Source organism: Hyperoodon ampullatus (genome assembly GCF_949752795.1).
Source record: "Hyperoodon ampullatus genome assembly, chromosome: 8".
Lineage (NCBI taxonomy): Eukaryota > Metazoa > Chordata > Mammalia > Artiodactyla > Ziphiidae > Hyperoodon > Hyperoodon ampullatus.
In genome coordinates, this window is record NC_136921.1 from 34,563,218 (window position 1) to 34,585,153 (window position 21,936).

Genomic DNA, 21,936 nt, shown 5'->3' on the forward strand with positions numbered 1-21,936 from the left:
TGTGCCTCAGTTTCTCTACCTCAGTGTTTTTTTTTTTAAATTCTTTTCTTTTTTTTTTTAAACCCCACATTTGTTTATTTATTTATTTTTTTGGCTGTCTTGGGTCTTCGTTTCTGTGTGAGGGCTTTCTCTAGTTGTGGCAAGCGGGGGCCACTCTTCATCGCGGTGTGCGGGCCTCTCACTATCGCGGCCTCTCTTGTTGTAGAGCACAGGCTCCAGACGCGCAGGCTCAATAGTTGTGGCTCACGGGCCTAGTACCCATGTCCCCTGCATTAGCAGGCAGATTCTCAACCACTGCGCCACCAGGGAAGCCCTACCTCAGTGTTTTCTTCAAGGAACTTTTGAATAATGAAACCCAGGAGACTTAGACTTTAATTCCAAGGCTTCAACTATCCGGAAGTAAATCTTATCTAACTGACATTGTTCTAACTGATATTGTCCTCAGTTTAATTAAGTGCTTTGTTGACACAACAGAGTCATTGTTTATCTGGCTTAGCAGAAGCTGGAGGAGAAAAAATTTAAGCCAAAATAGTGACCTCTTCTGCCCCAGGGGAGATAGAAACGAGCTTTTTCTGTGAGGGGGTGTCTGGCTACATTCAGGCCGGAACTTTGCCTGTATTTGAGAGATGACACATCGTATTTTAGACTTAGATGGGGAGATGGGAGGTGGTGGGGTGCAGGGTGGGAAATCTGAACAAGTCCCCAGCTCCTTCTAACCCCAAACTTTAACCCCAAACTGTGTGACTTCCTTGTTACGTTGGCTCTGGTGTGACTTTTCCAATCTGACAACTGAGAGACAGGGAATCTCAACTTGCAAACTGATTTCATTGTAAAAAAAAAATGAAATTTTCACTAGAAAAAGAAATGTTACCTGTGGTGCTTTGATTCCCACATGGGCCCATAAAAACTGATCTAACCCATGATTTAGCTGGGCTAAGGAGCTGAACTAGTCCTGGTAATGCTGGAATACCAGAGGGCTGGAAGAAGAGAAAGATATCCTTTTCTTTTCTGCCCCCTTCCCTTCCATTGCCCGCCTGTCCTCTGACCTCTCACTGTTCCTGGGCAGCCATGTGCTGGGGGAGTTGGGGCGCTGCTCGAGACGGGGTCCTCACTACGAAATTCTCTGCTTCACCCCCGCCCCTCCCCCTCCCCTCAGCCTTCAGCTGTGTTCCCTTAGGGGTAGGGAGAACAATTAAAAAACAATCCACAATGAGATATGAGAAACCCAAAGGAATCTGCAATAGGTAGAATTACATAAAGTAGTGAAACAAAATTCCAGACAGCATGGAGGATATTTGAGGTGTCTGGGCTTGGGGGTTGAGGGTGGGTGGAGTGGAGGAGGGGGGAAACGGTAGGTAGATTGACTTGTAGCCCTTTAAGTTATTCCTGCCATTCAAGCTTCTCCTCTTCTACATCTGCACCCTTAGATTGTATACAAGCTCCGAATTCTGTTTTATAATAGCTTTCAAGCAGAGGGGAGGGGAGAGAATAATAATTCCTATTGTAATTTATCAGGATTGCCTAGTGACAACATTGTGCTAATCCTCTTCCATATGTTGTTTCATCTTATCATTGTCATGACCCCATGAGGAAGATATCATTGTCCTTTGTAGGTGAGGAAATGGAGCCTCAGAGAGGTTAAGTAACCTGCCTGAAACCACACAGTCAGTATGGAAGAAGCTGGGATCTAAAAGCAACTTTGTGGGATTCCCAAACCAGTAGGCCTTTCGGCAAGTGCAGGTAGCATGTTAAATGGAGCCCTGTCTGTCATGACATCTGTTTCCTCATCTGTAAATGACAATAACTGTACCTACCTCATAGGGCTGTTTTAAGGATTAAGGGAGATAATTCTAAATCCTGCACATAGAAAACCTCAAAAACATTGGCTGTTATGACCATTTAAAAAGACCCTCTTGATAATGGAGGGATAATTATTGAAGCTTATGATAGGTACATGGAGGTTCATTATACTATTCTCTCTACTTTTGCATGTATTTGAAATTTTCCATAATAAAAATAAAAAAGAAAATCAGGCACATATCATGTGTCTGGTTGGATCTAGTAGCCAACAGATCAATAAATACAGACTTACTGGAATAAATAATAGTTGCAGTGAAAATTCAACAAATAGAAGTCTCGACTTTGTAATTAAAAGCAAGTCCCTCTCAGTAAGTTATCCTTAAATTGTCAATGGAGTTTTTGGTTTGACAAAGTAATCCTGTGGGTAAGATTGAGCCAGAAGATGAAGTTTGCTTAGATCTTCAAAAAAACCTTTGAATCAAGTTCCCCAACCAAAGCTATTTACAAAACCAGGGAGAGCAGTGGGCGGGGCGATGGAGGGGTGGGCTGAGGGGGGAGAGCATGGAGCTGGGGACATGCTGTGCCATGCCTTTAGAAATGAGAAACAGGAGGATAGAAGGTGGGGAGGAAAGGGAACTTCTCCAGGTGAGGAGATGCAGATGGTTAATTCTCCCAGGCATCCCTGCTAGGCCCAGTCTCACTTATCAGCCTCCGAAAAGATGTCCAAGCAGGATGCCTAGTGACACATCCAGTCTGCACAAGACCCAAAGCTTCTCAGAGACTGAAACACCAAATCATGGCAACCAACAGCAAGAAGTATTCTGAGATGGTGTGAGGTGTTAGAGAAACGGCAGCTGAACTTCTGTATCATTTCACTGGAAAGAAAAGAAGTGCAATCTCCAAATCCTACTTAGAGGCTTTTTTCCATCCAGGACATGGACCTTAATGTCAATAAGAGATTTATTTGTCAAATTTTCTTTTTTTGAGGAGCTACCGTGTGCCAAGAACTGTCCTAAACATGTGAGATGCTAGGGTGAATAAAGCAGAATAAGAAAAAAAAAAAGTCTGTCTTTAAAGAGTAGTAGCTTCTCTTAGAAAACAGCAAAAAAGTTCAACAAAAGGCAGGGTATGGTTCAGAAGGACACTGAAACAAAAGGCTTCCTTTGTACCTTGCACAAAAACTTAGTGTGTCTACAGGTGTTCTGTTTTTCTCCTGAAAGAAGAAGGCTGAAAGGGGAGATGAACACCATCTGTGAAACCACCAAAGAAACAGATGGGGTAAACACAGGTTTATTCAACCTAAATCCTTAGTGCACTAGAATTACAGGCTACTCTTTGAAGTCCAAAAGAGGTAAATTTAGGACACATAAGATCAAATATGAATTTATACTGTCATAAACTCATGAAACCTGAACTCAAGAGACAGTATAGGTCGAAAGAGAAGTGGCTTTGTGAAATGGGAAAAGGGGACATAATTTTTGTTTAACAGGATTTTTAGGACACTACCAAAGTTCTCGATGCTTGATTCATCTTTAGTTCTACTAGGTCCTTGTTAACTGTTTCTTGCATTTTGTCTATTCTATTTCCAAGATTTTGGATCATCTTTACTATCATTATTCTGAATTCTTTTTCAGATAGACTGCCTATTACCTCTTCATTTGTTAGGTCTGGTGGGTTTTTATCTTGCTCCTTCTCCTGCTGTGTGTTTTTCTGTCTTCTCATTTTGCTTATGTTACTGTGTTTGGGGTCTCCTTTTTGCCGGCTGCAGGTTCGTAGTTCCTGTTGTTTTTGGTGTCTGTCCCCAGTGGCTAAGGTTGGTTTAGTGGGTTGTGTAGGTTTCCTGGTCGAGGGGACTAGTGCCTGTGTTCTGGTGGATGAGGCTGGATCTTGTCTTTCTGGTGGGCAGGTCCACGTCTGGTGGTGTGTTTTGGGGTGTCTGCAGACTTTTTATGATTTTAGGCCACCTCTCTGCTAATGGGTGGCGTTGTGTTCCTGTCTTGCTAGTTGTTTGGCATAGGGTGTCCAGCACTGTAGCTTGCTGGTCGTTGAGTGAAGCTGGGTGCTGGTGTTGAGATGGAGATCTCTGGAAGATTTTCGCCGTTTGATATTATGTGGAGCTGGGAGGTCTCTTGTGGACCAGTGTCCTGAAGTTGGCTCTCCCACCTCAGAGGCACAGTACTGACTCCTGGCTCCTCAATTTGGGATGATTTGTTGTCTATTCATGTATTCCACAGATGCAGGGTACATCAAGTTGATTGTGGAGCTTTAATCCGCTGCTTCTGAGGCTGCTGGGAGAGGTTTCCCTTTCTCTTCTTTGTTCTCACAGCTCCCGGGTCTCAGCTTTGGATTTGGCCCCGCCTCTGCGTGTAGGTCGCCGGAGGGCGTCTGTTCTTCGCTCAGACAGGAAAGGGTTAAAGGAGCAGCCTCTTCGGGAACTCTGGCTCACTCAGGCCGGGCGGGAGGGAGGGGCACGGAGTGCGGGGCGAGCCTGCAGCGGCAGAGGTCGGCGTGACGTTGCACCAGCCCGAGGCGCGCCGTGCGTTCTCCCAGGGAAGCCGCCCCTGGATCCCGGGACCCCGGCAGTGGCGGGCTGCTCAGGCTCCCGGAAGGGCGGTGTGGACAGTGACCTGCGCTCGCACACGGGCTTCTTGGCGGCGGCAGCAGCAGCCCCAGCGTCCCACGCCCGTCACTGGGCTCCGCGCTTTCAGTCGCGACTCGCGCCCGTCTGTGGAGCCCCTTTAAGCAGCGCTCTTAATCCCCTCTCCTCGCGCAGCAGGAAACCAAGAGGGAAGAACAAGTCTCTTGCCTCTTCGGCAGCTCCAGAGTTTTCCCGGACTCCCTCCCGGCTAGCTGTGGCACACTAGCCCCCTTCAGGCTGAGTTCTCGCCGCCAGCCCCAGTCCTCTCCCTGCGCTCTGACCGAAGCCCGAGCCTCAGCTTCCAGCGCCGCCCGCCCCGGCGGGCGAGCAGACAAGCCTCTCGGGCTGGTGAGTGCCGCTCGGCACCGATCCTCTGTGCGGGAATCTCTCCGCTTTGCCCTACCCAGGTATGTGGGGAGTTTCTTGCCTTTTGGGAGGTCTGGGGTCTTCTGCCAGCGTTCAGTAGGTGTTCTGTAGGAGTTGTTCCACGTGTAGCTGTATTTCTGGTGTATCCGTGAGGAGGAAGGTGATCTCCGCGTCTTACTCTTCCGCCATCTTACCCGGAAGTCTAGGACACTACCAAAGTTCTAATCCCCACAAAGCAAAAAAAACAAAACCCAAGATAAAGCAAGTGAGAAAGGATGTTTGCTTTCCCTAACAAAGGGAGAAAACCGACAATGTCAAAACTCGTGAGAAGGTTTCTTATTTTAAACAAAGAGATGCAATGATTCTTGGGGAATCTAATTGAAGTGTGAGCTTCTACTTTGATACTCTTTACTGACAACCTCTCTGCCCTGACAACTCCATAAACCAGTGGGCTCAGGGCCAGTCTTGTCCCAAGCTTACATAGATGGATCTGAATGGATTAGAGAGTTTCATACTTTGAGATCCAGACTTTTCAGAAAAACAGGTTAATTTGTTGCCTCCCACACCCACCAAAGTCCAGGATCAGAGGGATAAAATGCTGAAAAGGGGTTGAGATCCTTAGGAGGAGCATTCTGATGGTCTTACCCAATAATCTAATAAAAACCTAATTAATGTTAAATAATTTCAACTAACAGTAGTTAAAAAATAATGGCACTATGGTGTTGACCCTTGTTTCGCTTGCTGTATACTTGTTGTTTACTGTGACTCCTCATCATTTTAAGCTAGACTTGAATAAAACCAGCTCTCCTCATGATTGATTTTTCCTCCTTACAGGGAGAATTTTGAAAAAAAAAAAAAGAAAAACAATGACAAACCAGGAAGACAAAATAAAAACAAAAGACTCAACCCAACATAGTCATAATTTCAAACGAGCATGACAATTTCAAACGAGCATGACTGCACTTTTTTGCAAGCATTATTTGCAAGTCTTTATAGATACAGTATTTTTTGTACATAGTTGCAGTCATAACTGACATCACTTTGATTTCTACTTTTAAAATGAAATCGGTAGTTTGCAATGTGGGGTTGGGCTGGGGTGTGTGTGATTTTCGCCTTCCAGGGGACGTTTGGCAAGGACTGGAGACTTTTTTTTTTTTTTTTTTTGCAGTACGCGGGCCTCTCACTGTTGTGGCCTCTCCCGCTGCGCAGCACAGGCTCCGGACGCGCAGGCTCAGCGGCCATGGCTCACGGGCCCAGCCGCTCCGTGGCATGTGAAATCTTCCCGGACCGGGGCATGAACCCGTGTCCCCCGCATCGGCAGGCGGACTCTCAACCACTGCGCCACCAGGGAAGCCCTCTGGAGACATTTCTGACTGTCACCAATCGGGGGGTTGTGCTACTGGCATCTAGTGGGTAGAGGCTAGGGATGCTGCTCAACATCCTATTGATACAATGCACAGGAAATCTCCCCACAACAAAGACTATCTGGCTCAAGACGGCAATGGTGCTGAAGGTGAGAAACCATGTGTTAAACCTTTTGTATTAAATCACAGTATCTAGGATGAACAAGCATCATTTTTTAATGCCTGAATTAAACCCCTCACAATTTAGTCATTTCTCTGGCTGTTTCCAGTTTTTCTCTATTATAGATACTGCTGCAATGGACCTCTTCACTCACTTTTTTTCTGCTGAATTATTTCCTTAGGATAAATTCCCAGAAGTCAGAAATACTGAATCAATGGGTATGAATATTTTTTCATGTTTTGCAAGTCATATTGCCATTTTGCTTTACAAGCAGATTGAACCAAATTACAACCCACCAGAAGTGTATAAGTGTACCAGTTTTACCAAAAACTCATCAGTTCTGGGTGTTACCATGAAAAAAAGGTGAGAGGAGGCACACATCTCAAATATAAAATAGTACCTCCAGTTCACCTCAGTTTGAATTTAAATTGCTACTCAGGATGAATATTGTTTCCACATTTGTTTTCTATTATTTTTGATATGAATTGTTTATGTCTTTTGCTTATTTTTCTAACTGGTTTCAATGTTTTTCTTTTAAAATTTAATGGGATCTTTACCAAGTGTAGATAGTAATGCTGCTGTAGTTAATTCAATTATAATTATTTTTCTTTTTTTTTTAAGTTAACCCCCCCCCACTCAGAATAGATATGTTAACACTTCCTGCTAGACTTTTCATTTACAATTTTAATACTCTTTTTAGGTGCTGGTCACTTCACCCAACCTTTCACCTCTATCTACATAGAGAGGCCCTGGGGAAAAGGAAAGGCTTCTCTAGTGATTGATGTCAGCCACCGAGGTTAAGAGCAGTGCTCGGTCTCTGACTGTATCCCCGGAACTAATTTCCCTTAATCAAATGAAACTCCTTAAGAGGAGCCACAAGGCAGAAAAGAAAATATATGTGAAGGAGAATACCAAATTCTGTGAGGAGTTTGAAGGACCTGCGTTAAAAAAAAAAGGGCACCATACCTTTAGGAGTTCAGAACTGGCAATGCTCCACATGCTGCTATTAATATGCAAAAAATGCCTTCATAAATACTTGATTCTGTTCACAGTGGGGAGGCAGTTCATTTGAAAGAGGAAATGGGAGCTTGGAGTTGAGACATGTCTGCTTGTCTTCTTTTTCTTTTTTTATTTCTCTTTTCATCTCCACATTTCCCCTTGTAGGTTTCTTCCCCCTCCTCCAACTCCTAGGAAGTTGTTGATGTCAGTGACTACGCATTTCTATTTATGGATTTACCGCTGAGGCCCTGATTCTCGGCCAGGTGCGGAAGAGGTGCCTCAGGCGCGAGTCCCACGGTCTGCCATCCTGTGTCGGGGGGCGGGAGCCCTCCTCCTCCTCCCTGCTCACGCCCGCAGCGCCGACCTCCGCTTCGGAAACGCACAGCGGAGGTTTTAAAATCCAACCAGTAGGGGGCACCAGAGGCGGCCTCCAGAACCCAGTAAATCCAGGAAGCCAGTCACATCTGCAAAGCGCTGTCTGGCTTTCTTTCTCACCCGCCCGTCAGAAATGGGTTTCCAAATCGAGGTATGTGACTTCTCGATAAAGCATGGTGATAACAACATATCCCACCTTTGGGTTTTTTGTTTTTGTTTTTTCCCTCGCAGCTAGCACACTGATAAAAAAGTAAAGGTATTTTGTGTGACCGAACTCCTAATATGGTCAGACCCCAGTGAAGGGAGGGAGGGGGTGAGTCGGGGGGTGGCGGGGGGCATTAATGGAAAGGAAAAAAGAGCAGAAACTGCTGATGCTGATAAAGATCAATTTTGTGTGATATCCTGGCCTGCTTCAGAGTTGGAGGGCCACAGTGGAAGGAATCCACTGAGTGTGCCAGTGGCCCATCAGGGTACGTAAACGAAATCTGCTGGGCAGAAATTTGTTTCTAAATCCTTCCAGATGATTTACAGTAAACATGAAATTAGTCATTTACGTGGAATAGGTTGAGGAAGTAGGGAAAACTGAAGTCAGTGATTAATCTAGTGAAGAGCCGTTAGCCTCAAGAAGTAAGGGGGAGGGGGAGGCAGGGGGGACACCGACCCCTCCCCGACCCCACCCCCCTTTCTCTGTGTTTGGGGGCTGGTGGGGCTTCCTATACGTTTCCTCAGATGGCTTTGTTTTGGGGGCTACTACTAAAGGAAATAAGACTACTGCGACTTGAATAAACCAACTGGTGGGAACAGCCCTCCTCCTTTCACGAGGGAGGCACAGCCAATGACCCGAGGGAGCTGGTTTGCCACGGCTGCGTTTTGGGGTACACGACCCTCTCACTGTTGTGGCCTCTCCCGTTGCGGAGCACAGGCTCCGGACGCGCAGGCTCATTGGCCATGGCTCACGGGCCCAGCCGCTCCGCGGCATGTGGGATCTTCCCGGACCGGGGCACGAACCCGTGTCCCCTGCATCGGCAGGCGGACTCTCAACCACTGCGCCACCAGGGAAGCCCTGAGCCACTCTTTTATTACAGATGATATGAGGTCTCCTGGAATACAACCACGGGGCTGTGTGAATTTGGAGAGTTTAGGGTATATGAGGTATTTGAAAGGCCTTTGCAGTTGTGGAATTATCGAACGTCAGCACATTTTCCTCAGTCACAGACTCTCTTGAAAAAGAAAACCTTCTAGATCCCTTATAAAGGGTGTCTTCAAAGCAGGCACGTAAAACAAAAACAAAAACATGCAAATGTTGGTTCTGTGGTTCCTCAGTAGCGGTAAGGGTCGACTGGGTTGTGTTTCAGTGCAGGGGAGGCCTGACCCGGGCCCAGGGTCCTAACAGGGAGAGCTCAGGTTCTTCCTCAGAACCGGCTAGGCACACACAGGAAAACAAAGCTACCTTTATTATTACTGTTTTTTTAATGAGTGTGAGGGAAGAGGAGAAAGTCAGGAAGTTGGAGATAAGGGAGAAACAGAGACCATGCCGGTGCCACCCCCAGTCCCACCACCCTGCTGTCGCCCAGCAGGGGGAGACCTGAGAGAGCCCTGGGCTGTGGGGCTTCCGCCCCAGCTTCTCCGAGACCCGGGAAGCTCTAGGAATTCCCCTGAGTTGTCTCTCTAGAGTGAATCTGAGGACAGTGCCAGCCTCAAAGCTTCAACCGAAGGAACAAATTTATAAATATTTGCGAACTTATGTCCTTTAACCACTAATGGATATTCTCTCTTTTTTTAAAAAAAATTGGGCTCCTTTTACATATCTGACATGGGCAAATGTTAAATCAACTTTGTTACATATTCTTTTTTTAAAAAAATTAATTAATTTATTTTTGGCTGTGTTGGGTCTTCGTTTCTGTGCGAGGGCTTTCTCTAGTTGTGGCGAGCGGGGGCCACTCTTCATCGCGGCCTCTCTTGTTGCGGAGCACAGGCTCCAGATGCGCAGGCTCAGTAGTTGTGGCTCACGGGCCTAGTTGCTCCGCGGCATGTGGGATCTTCCCAGACCAGGGCTCGAATCCGTGTCCCCTGCATTAGCAGGCAGATTCTCAACCACTGCGCCATCAGGAAAGCCCGGTATTCTTAATCTATTCAGATAAAGCATTTTTTTCCTTTCTTCACAGTGCCCTTGCACTTTTTTCTTGATTGCTATTTTTTCCTCCCTATTAGGAATGAGAATTGGAGTAGAAAAATGGGCCCATTGGCACAAAGTCTTAGTGCCTACTACCTCGATGGAGGATGCCTTTCTGTGTTTCCTTGTTCCCTTTTTGACTTTGCAGAAGTCGGGGAAAGGCCTATTCAGCTTATTTGCGCACACAAAGAGCCAGACAAAACAGTCCAAGTTGAGTTAAGACATTCCAAGTCTATGAGTTAAGGAACATTTGTGATTTTATAGTCTACTTGTCTCATTTAATTGATGAGGCAAATGAGGCCCAGAGAGGTGAAGAATCTCACCCAAGGTCACACAGCAAGTAGGGACAACAACCCCAAAGTCCAGTATCATGCTCATGCAGAGTCAGTACTGTACCTGGTTCTCTGGCTTTTGGGTCAAAGGTGAGGTTTCATTAAGATTCATGTGAAGATCAGTTCTGGATTCAGTGTTTGCTATGATGAAAATCAGAGAGAAAAGGGTCAAGGTTGTCAGACCTAGGTCTCATGAATTTTTATATATACCATACCCGTACATACCTAGCTCATATGTGTAAGATTGGAAACATACACATGCCTATGGCATTCATATTTACTCACCAAATAACACATGTAACCTCTACAGGAACAGTCTAAGTGCCACGTTAAATATAGTGTTGAAACTTTATATTCAAATTTCTTTTTTCTTGTTTTGGTTGCTCTTTAAAAGAACAAAGTACATTCTTTGTGCTACTAAAATTCAGATAAAGCTGAAATTAAGAAGGAAATATTGATGGAAAAAAATCTGCTGATCCTGTTGAGTATAAATTTTGTATGATCCTACTTCACTGAGGTAGGAAAATGCTTCTGCAACCTTCCAGATAGAGAAATCAGAGACTTCCCTTTTCCCTCATGTTGTGGAAGGGCAACAGGAGAAGTGAAACATGAAGCAAACAAAGGCAGAGGCCAAAAGGGGGCTGATGGGAGGGGACTAATGGAAATCATAGCGCTCACCCTGAAGCAGGCACTACACAGACACCGATATGTGGTTGGCGTGTAATCTGCACGACTCTCCTCCATGGTTGTGTTATCATACTCTCTATAGGTGTGGAAGCTGAGGCTCGAAAGATAAAGTAACCCACCCAAGGATGTACAACTAGTGAGGTTTTGAGTAAGGATTTGAGTCCAAGACTGCCTCACTCAAACCTCATGCTGCAAAGGGATAGGATTGATTTTGTTTTCCTTTTTTTCCCCTAAGAAAGTAAATTTAATGTTTATAAAGGAATGTTTATTTGAGGGACAGATTTAGCTAAGTGCATGGCTCCCCTGACAAGGATTTTAATCTCTTGTGTGGGACCAGTGTCCAACAAAAAGTTCTTTACATGCTTGCTACTCCTAAGTAGCTCTGTTAAGAGCCTGGCCATATGTGATGCTGCATCTTTGCCTCTTTGACCTAAAGCCTCTACTCATTCCTTGTGGGCTGACCTTCCCTTTTCTGTTGTTTCTCAGCTGTTCTCATCTATCTTGTTTGAAAATGGCTTCTGCACAGATTTAAAACATTTCTTATTTAAGACAGCTGGGGAAACTGAGGCCCAGAGAGTGATTTCATGTGACTGACTCAAGGCCATACCTTGAAAGAGCGCAAGCCCAGAACCTGAACCCAGACCTCCTGACTTAGCCTCTCCTACCCTCCCCTCCACCTCACACTGCCTCCTGTTAACCTCACTTGGTCTTGCCACATCACAGCTGCTTGGCCCGGATCCATCCTCTGCACAAATCCAGCCCAACAGGATTGTGTTGTGATGAGGTTCACTTCACTGTGGCTTGGAAGGAACCATGGGTCTCTTAGAAATGAAACTTATAAATTCTAATGCATAAGGAAAGTTCTTGCAACACCAGGAGAATGAATCAGTCAGCCAGAGTTCAAGAAATGTAAACACATTTTTAGATAGGAGACTGAAAAATTGCTTAAGACTTCTCCATTTCTTGGGTCAAGACCCTGGTAATTTACGGAGGTCCGAGCTGTCAAGGAGGAGACACAACTCAAGCTGCATTCCTGGGAGATAAAGCAATGGGGGTGGTAAAACTTTCTCCCTGAACCATGTGGCAGAATCTACCCCTCTTATCAAGTTGAAGAAACTGACCCATCAACCAATGCAGGCAACTGGCTGTGAACACAGGCCTAGTTCTTTCCCATTATTCCGGAGCTGGTGTGTACATTCACAGACTACAGACAACACAACTTCCAGGCCTGCCTGAAACTGGGAGCTCAGAGTCTTTCTGTGATGAACATTTCTGCCACGAAAGAGATAAACAGAAAACACATTCTTTCCCTGGCCGCCCACCATCAGGCCTGAGTAGATTTTCAAACGCTAGCATTAATCTATCCACAGGCTTTTAGCAAGGAGATAGCATTCCCACCAGATAATCAGGCGGTTTCAGAGATGACCCTTACTAGATGGGGTCTCATCCCAAACCTCTTCTGCCTTCTTCAAATCATGGGATCCTTCAGCAAACACTCAAAACTTGAAAAGCAGGAAAGAGCATCTGATGCTAGCATGGAATATGGGTGCCTTAAAATTTCCTTCTATTTCAGCCTATGTTGGCCGTGTTTAATTCCCAAGTTGTTTATTGTTTTAAATAAAAATGAAACATAGTCATATTTATTCCCATTGTTTCAGAATATTTATTTCCCTTGGTATAGGACGCTCATCTGATATCAAAATAGAGACTGAACTCCAGAAAGTCACCTTATCAGGCACAGTGGACCACCTGATTCCTTCCTAGATGCGTGTCAGGGCTTGTGAGAGAACATCAGACCTGCAGGCTCCAAAGTGGCCAAATATTTGGTAGGTACAAGGGCAGGAGCTATCGAAAGTGCTGGCAGGAGCCTCTAAATTATGTGTAGGGTCTTTTTCCACACATACCATTTCTGAGCTATGGGTACCTTTTGACCACTAGTGTGCACTCATGGAACTCCCCCCCATAACTTGCAGTAGTTCGTCATTGAGGAGGGGATGTATCCATTGCCAAACAGATCTCAGAAAGTAACTTTGCTTTCTCACAGCTTTGCATGTGGACTTGCAGCAGAAGCCAATGGGAGGAGGCCTAAAAGTCAGCCTCTGTACCTTCGTGGTTTTGTATTTTTGGTCAAGAATGGAAAATGCAAATTCCAGATTGTTAAAAAAAAATTCTTCCCAGTAGAAAATAACCATAAAAGGAAGGATAATTCTGGTCCCTTTACATAGCCCTGCTGATCTTTCCTTCTTTACTTTATATAATAAGACTCAAGATGCCTATGACCTGTAGAGCTTTCATCATGTTATAATAAATCTTGAGCCTGTTTGTTTAATGCAGGAGATCAAGACCCAAGATGGCCTTTTGGTATTGTCATCATCAAATTATTGGAACAAGATTTAAGACCTTATTTATGCTACACATTTTCACTTTAAATCTTCCTGGTTGAGGAGGAGGGTGAGATGGGCATATCAAACAGTTGCTTAAGACCTGAGAAAGTCTCCAGCCTAAAGACATACCCCAGGGATGTCTCTATTAAAGGAGCCAAGTAGATCTAGAAGATATGAGTCAGTCTGAATTTAAATATGGAAATGCCTAGTAAATACAAGGACAATATTTTTCTTCCAATTTAGAATAACTTCTTTTACTTACTTATATCTTCTTAGACCAAGGCTTGCTCAGTCTCAAGAGTCTAGCTTTGGGAACACCAACTTCTCTCAAAAGTTCGTAAATTATTTTTTATGGAGAGGTCCAAAGGTACATGGCAGTTTACCAAGCCCCAAATGGAAGGAAAGCTAGATGACGGAATTGAAATTCGAGTTGTGTAGCAATAAAATATCAACTACACGAGAAACCCTCCAATCAATATACATCATAGGATTAATAAGGTTACCTGTGGTGGAAGATGGTATGGACGAAGGGAATTCAAAAAAGAGGCTGAAGGTAGAGCTACATGCAAAGCAGCCAATCAATTCAATTCAATATTCTGCAGAAAATATTGTTCTTGGTCACTTGCTCTCAAATGAGTATAGATATTTGGCCTCCCAGCCTCTGGTCTTACCCCCTTCAATCCATTCTCTACATAGCCGGGAGAGTCATTTCTCTAAAATAAAAATCTGGTTATGTCAATTTCTGTGTAAACAGGATCTCACAATCTTTAGGATAAATTCCTTAGTTGCTGCTTATGGGCCTTCATGATCTGGCTACTGCCTACCCCACCAGCTGTATTTCTCACTACTTCCTCCCCTACATGTACGTTGGGGTCCAGGCATTACAGGCTGCTTACATTTCTCCCATGCCACCATGTTCTCTAACCTTCATATGGTCCTTTTCCCTGGAGCATTCTTTCCTCTTTTCTACTTGGCTAGTTCCTACATATATCCTTAGAAACTCAGCTTAGGTGTCCTCTCCTTCCAAAAGCCTTCCTAAACTCTAGGCTGAGTTAGCCTGTGCTCATCCATAGCTCTCAGCACACTCCACTACTGTGGATGACTTTAAGGCATGGACTTTATCTCTCAACTGTATCCTTATGCCCAGCACATTATTTGGCATTAGTAGATGGTCAACTAGTGTTTGCTGAATGAATGAATGAGCAATCTTTATGTGCTCTGTAAAACAGACACACTAATTCTTTCTATCGGACATGTTCTGATGCTGGTGTCTTCATTAATTTTCAAATGAGTAATTGCTAGGAATGAAGACAACAGCAAATGTAAATCCTTAGGCCACAGGGAGACGTGTGAAAGAAGCAAGAGAGAAAGCAGGAGGAAAAGTATCCTTAAGAAAAGCCTCATGCTTCTTTATGGTCTTTTTGATGAAAAGATAATACAAATGTCTGAAGAGTGATGAAACAGAAGACAGTATTTATGGATTACTAGTTAATAAAAGTTATTTTTTGATCACTCTGACAGAACAAAACTTAATATTCTCAGCTTTATTATAGTTGAGAAATATAGCTGATATATACACACACAGACATCTTGAAATCCATACCAGCTTTAAAATGCATTGTGCTGGACTTCCCTGGTGACGCAGTGGTTGAGAGTCCGCCTGCCGATGCAGGGGACGTGGGTTCGTGCCCCGGTCCAGGAAGATCCCACATGCCGCGGAGCGGCTGGGCCCGTGAGCCATGGCCGCTGAGCCTGCGCGTCCGGAGCCTGTGCTCTGCAACGGGAGAGGCCGCAACAGTGAGAGGCCCGCGTACCACACACACACAAAAAAAGCATTGTGCTAAGCACGACTTCACTGCTTCAGCAAGGTCCTGATCCCTCATGCATATCATACACTAAATGGACAGTGGATCCTGGCTTTAGGAGGGACACATCCTGAGAGTTTCAAGAGTCCTTAGATTTGTGAATACCCCTAGTGTGTATTCATATGACCAGTAAAACTAAAGTAGAAATGAAAAAGGAGGGGGAGTTCTTCAGACTCTTAATGAGTTGATAGATAAAGGATTAGAGTGATTTATAAAACTATTTTTTGGCAGAGAATCATCAAATTGTTAGACTACTTCATTTTCTCTTAGTTCCATCACCAGTCCCAGCAATTGGCCTACTTTATAGGGCCATTATAAAAAGAATCAGGGGATGGGGGTGGGGAGGAGGGATAAATTGTGGGATTGGGGCTGACATATACATACTACTATATATAAAATAGATAACTGACAATAACCTGCTCTATAGCACAGGAAACTCTACTCAGTACTCTATAATTGCCTACATGGGAAAAAAGTCTTAAAAAAAACAAAAAACAAAAACAGAAGTAGAGTCATAGATGTGGAAACAAATGTAATGGTTACCAGGACATGGGGGGGGGAAGAGATAAATTGGGAGGTTGGGATTGACATATACACACTACTATATGTGAAATAGATAGCTAATAAGAACCTACTGTATAGCATAGGGAACTCTACTCAATACTTTGTAATGGCCTACATGGGAAAAGAATCTAAAAAAAGAGTGGATGTATGTATATGTATAACTGATTCACTTTGCTGTATACGTGAAACTAACACAACATTGTAAATCAACTATACTCCAATAAAAAATTTTAAAAAATCAATGTTCTTCTTTTTAAAAAATAACTTCACAAGAGCTCTTGCACATGTTACAGTGAATACAGACCACAATGCTGAGGTTGGCTGGGTGTATTCACTAGCTTAGTGATGGTCTTCTGTCTCCCAGCCTCGCCATATCTATGACTTGACTTCCTGCCTCTGTAAAATGACAAACTGTATGTGTCTCTGACTTCTGAAGTCATTTGCAAATAGTCAAAACTGGCTTTCAAGTCCACAAATACCCAAAGTCTGCCATCTATATAATTTTTTAAAATTCTATCATTTTTATCTGAAAGTATTCCTTGGGGCGGAGATCAAGATGGCAGAATAGAAGGACATGGAGCTTACCTCCTCACACAAATACATCAAAAATACATCTAATGTGAAACAATTCTCACAGACTACCTACTGAAAATATTCCTTAAGAACAAAAGACCAAAAAGAAAACAAAAAGTTGTAAAAGCTGTATAGATTCCAATGAAGAGATTTTTTTGTTTGTTTTTGGTTTTTGTGGTATGCGGGCCTCTCACTGATGTGGCCTCTCCCGTTGCGGAGCACAGGCTCCGGACACGCAGGCCTTAGTAGCCATGGCTCATGGGCCTATCCGCTCCGCGGCATGCGGGATCTTCCCGGACTGGGGAACGAACCCGTGTCCCCTTCATCGGCAGGCGGACTCTCAACCACTGCGCCACCAGGGAAGCCCGAAGAGATGTTTTAAACTGCTCTTTGAAGAAGAACTACAATCCTGCAGCCTGTAGAACAAAAACCACATTCACAGGAAGATAGACAAGATGAAAAGGCAGAGGGCTATGTACCAGATGAAGGAACAAGATAAAACCCCAGAAAAACAACTAAATGAAGTGGAGATAGGCAACCTTCCAGAAAAAGAATTCAAAATAATGATAGTGAAGATGATACAGGACCTCGGAAAAAGAATGGAGGCAAAGATCGAGAAGATGCAAGAAATGTTTAACAAAGACCTAGAAGAATTAAAGAACAAACAAACAGAGATGAACAATACAATAACTGAAATGAAAACTACACTAGAAGGAATCAACAGCAGAATAACTGAGGCAGAAGAACAGATAAGTGACCTGGAAGACAGAATGGTGGAATTCACTGCTGCGGAACAGAATAAAGAAAAAAGAATGAAAAGAAATGAAGACAGCCTAAGAGACCTCTGGGACAACACTAAACACAACAACATTTGCATTATAGGGGTCCCAGAAGGAGAAGAGAGAGAGAAAGGACCCGAGAAAATATTTGAAGAGATTATAGTCGAAAACTTCCCTAACATGGGAAAGGAAATAGCCACCCAAGTCCAGGAAGTGCAGAGAGTCCCATACGGATAAACCCAAGGAGAAACACGCCGAGACACATAATAATCAAATTGGCAAAAATTAAAGACAAAGAAAAATTATTGAAAGCAGCAAGGAGAAAACAACAAATAACATACAAGGTAACTCCCATAAGGTTAACAGCTGATTTCTCAGCAGAAATTCTAAAAGCCAGAAGGGAGTGGCATGATATACTTAAAGTGATGAAAGGGAAGAACCTACAACCAAGATTACTCTACCCGACAAGGATCTCATTCAGATTCGATGGAGACATCAAAAGCTTTACAGACAAGCAAAAGCTAAGAGAATTCAGCACCACCAAACCAGCTCTACAACAAATGCTAAAGGAACTTCTCTAAGTGGGAAACACAAGAGAAGAAAAAGACCTACAAAAGGAAACCCAAAACAATTAAGAAAATGGTCATAGGAACATACATATGGATAATTACCTTAAACGTGAATGGATTAAATGCTCCAACCAAAGGACACAGGCTTGCTGAATGGATACAACAACAAGACCCATATATATGCTGTCTCCAAGAGACCCACTTCAGACCTAGGGACACGTACAGACTGAAAGTGAGAGGATGGAAAAAGATATTCCATGCAAATGGAAATCAAAAGAAAGCTGGAGTAGCAATACTCATATCAGATAAAATAGACTTGAAAATAAAGAATGTTACAAGAGACAAGGAAGGACACTACATAATGATAAAGGGATCAATCCAAGAAGAAGATATAACAATTATATATGCACCCAACATAGGTGCACCTCAATACATAAGGCAACTGCTAACAGCTATAAAACAGGAAATCGACAGTAACACAATAACAGTGGGGGACTTTAACACCTCACTTACACCAATGGACAGATCATCCAAAATGAAAATAAATAAGGAAACAGAAGCTTTAAATGACACAATAGACCAGATCAATGTAATTAATAATTATAGGACATTCCATCCAAAAACAGCAGATTACACTTTCTTCTCAAGTGCGCACAGAACATTCTCCAGGATAGATCACATCTTGGGTCACAAATCAAGCCTCAATAAATTTAAGAAAATTGAAATCATATCAAGCATCTTTTCTGACCACAATGCTGTGAGATTAGAAATCAATTACAGGGAAAAAGAAGTAAAAACACAAACACATGGAGGCTAAACAGTACGTTACTAAATAACCGAGAGATCACTGAAGAAATCAAAGAGGAAATCAAAAAATACCTAGAGACAAATGACAATGAAAACGTGAAGATCCAAAACCTATGGGATGCAGCAAATGCAGTTCTAAGAGGGAAGTTTATAGCTATACAAGCCAACCTCAAGAAACAAGAAAAATCTCAAGTAAACAATCTAACCTTACACCTAAAGGAACTAGCGAAAGAAGAACAAACAAAACCCAATGTTAGCAGAAGGAAAGAAATCATAAAGATCAGAGCAGAAATAAATGAGATAGAAACAAAGAAAACAATAGCAAAGATCAATAAAACTAAAAGCTGGTTCTTTGAGAAGATAAACAAAATTGATATATCGTTAGCCAGACTCATCAAGAAAAAGAGGGAGAGGACTCAAATCAATAAAATTAGAAATGAGAAAGGAGAAGTTACAGCAGACACTGCAGAAATACAAATCATCCTAAGAGACTACTACAAGCAACTCTATGCCAAGAAAATGGACAACCTGGAAGAAATGGACAAATTCTTAGAAAGGTGTAACCTTCCAAGACTGGACCAGGAAGAAATAGAAAATAGGAACAGACCAATCACAAGTAATGAAATTGAAACTGTGATTAAAAATCTTCCAACGAAGTCCAGCACCAGATGGCTTCACAGGTGAATTCTATCAAACATTTAGAGAAGAGCTAACACCCATCCTTCTCAAACTCTTCCAAAAAATTGCAGAGGAAGGAACACTCCCAAACTCATTCTATGAGGCCACCATCACCCTGATAACAAAACCAGACAAAGATACTACAAAAAAAGAAAATTACAGACCAATATCACTGATGAATATAGATGCAAAAATCCTCAACAAAATACTAGCAAACAGAATCCAACAACACATTAAAAGGATCATACACCATGATCAAGTGGGATTTATCCCAGGGATGCAAGGATTCTTCAGTATATGCAAATCAATCAATGTGATTCACCATCTTAACAAATTGAAGAAGAAAAACCATATAATCATCTCAGTAGATGCAGAAAAAGCTTTTGACGAAATTCAACACCCATTTATGATAAAAACTTTCCAGAAAGTGGGCATAGAGGGAACCTACCTCAACATACTAAAGGCCATATACAACAAACCCACCGCAAACATCGTTCTGAATGCTGAAAAACTGAAAGAATTTCCTCTAAGATCAGGAACGAGACAAGGAGGACCTAATGAAACTTAAAAGCTTTTGCACAGTAAAGGAAACCATAAACAAGATGAAAAGACAACCCTCAGAATGGGAGAAAATATTTGCAAACGAATCAACAGACAAAAGATTAATCTCCAAAATATATAAACAGCTCATGCAGCTCAATATTAAAAAAACAAACAACCCAATCCAAAAATGGGCAGAAGACCTAAATAGACATTTCTCCAAAGAAGACATACAGATAGCCATGAAGCACATGAAAAGCTGCTCAACATCACTAATTATTAGAGAAATGCAAATCAGAACTACAATGAGGTATCACCTCACACCAGTTAGAATGGCCATCATCAGAAAATCTACAAACAACAAATGCTGGAGAGGGTGTGGAGAAAAGGGAACCCTCTTGCACTGTTGGTGGGAATGCAAATTGATACAGCCACTATGGAGAACAGTATGGAGGTTCCTTAAAAAACTAAAAACAGAATTACCATATGATCCAGCAATCCCACTACTGGGCATATACCCAGAGAAAACCATAATTCAAAAAGACATGCACCGCAATGTTCATTGCAGCACTATTTATAATAGCCAGGAGATGGAAGCAACCTAAATCCTCATCGACAGACGAATGGATAAAGAAGAAGTGGTACATATATACAAGGGAATATTACTCAGCCATAAAAAGGAACTAAACTGGGTCATTTGTTGAGACATGGATGGATCTAGAGACTGTCATACAGAGTGAAATAAGTCAGAAAGAGAAAAACAAATATCGTATATTAACACATATATGTGGAACCTAGAAAGATGGTACAGATGAACCGGTTTGCAGGGCAGAAATTGAGACACAGATGTAGAGAACAAACGTATGGACACCAAAGGGGGAAAGCGTTGGGGGGTGGTGGTGGTGGTGTGATGAATTCGGCGATTGGGATTGACATATATACACTGATGTGTATAAAACTGATGACTAGTAAGAACCTGCTGTATAAAAAAACAAATAAAATTAAATTTAAAAATTAAAAAAAAATCCAAGGGGAAAGTGAAGTTTAGAGAGGTGTTGAGTTGTGATCCCCTGGAAGACTGTTGGAAGAATCTCTCTCTCCTCTCTGTCTTGTGTGTTTGTGTGTGTGTATGTGTTTGTGTGCGTGTGCTTGTTTGAGGGTCTTCTAAATATCTAAATTAAAAAAATAAATAAATAAAAAATAAATTGCTCTTTGAACTCAATTCCAGGGGCTATCTGGTACTTTCAGAGTAGTGTTATATCCATTTTCTTACAAACAAATGGGGAGTGTTAAGCTCAAAGAGATGTAAGAATTTTTTGTTAAGGTCTTTGAGCCAATCAAGGGAACAGATAAGTTTCCTCTATTCTAAGCCCTGAAGCAGGTATTCTGTGCTTATATGGGTAGTCCCATTGCAATGGGGAGTTATTTAACGGATATAGATTTTCAGTTTTGCAAGATGAAAGAGTTCTGGAGACTGGTTACACAGCAACATGAATCTACTGAACACTACTGAACCATACACTTAAAATTTGTTAAGATGGCAAATTTTATGTTATGTGTATTTTACCACAATTTAAAAAGAAGATGTTAGGGGATAGGAGATGAGGAATTATGCTCCAGGCAAAGGGAACTGTGTGTTCAAAAGCTTGGAAATGAGAAAGAGATTTGCATTAGCCTAAGGCCATTTAGTTACTAGGAGTAGAGAAGACAAGGAATAAAAGTTTTCTCTCCCTTTCCTGGATATAAAGCTTGCCATGGGGCAATTCTGAAATAGCTCAAGTTTGTCTTTGTCACTTTACCATTTCCCTTTATGTTCTTTTCTCTGTGTGCCTCTTTTTCCATATAGCTAATATTCTTCTGTTCATACAAGCCCTCCAGGGTACCCCAACAGGCAGGTATGTTTCCACCCTTAAGACTCTACTTACTCCCAAATTATCCACCTCTGTTCCCATCCCATCAGAATTTTTAGTCCCTCAGAGCAGCTGTTTTCAGCTAGGTTGCAAGAGGACAGCCATCTGATTCAATACATTTTTACTGAAGTGTGAATGATTGTTAGCTTCTCAGAAGTATCAGCTTTTTAAGAGACTACTTCAGAATTCAAAGTGAATCTATTATTAGTGAGACTTTAATAGGAGAATGAAGTGAAACTGTAACATTTTCAGCCATATTAGGAAGGATATTTTTGGTCTGGAGAGCTACCCTGTAAACAGGCCTATCTGGCTTGATAATCTGTCTTAGGAGTTTGGTTCTTCCAAACTGTTTCTACTGGGTTTCAGCTTCTCC

The 21,936-nt window shown here is 42.6% G+C and overlaps 1 protein-coding gene across 1 annotated transcript in view; it reads right to left on the bottom strand.

The window, feature by feature from the left end:
- Positions 1 to 21,936, bottom strand: part of KIAA2012 — a gene marked incomplete at both ends in the record, with an annotated part of 121,225 nt that overhangs the window by 49,820 nt on the left and 49,469 nt on the right. The window contains 1 exon segment of the mRNA XM_079709605.1: positions 10,272 to 10,348. Coding sequence (XP_079565731.1) covers positions 10,272 to 10,348 — 77 coding nt within the window.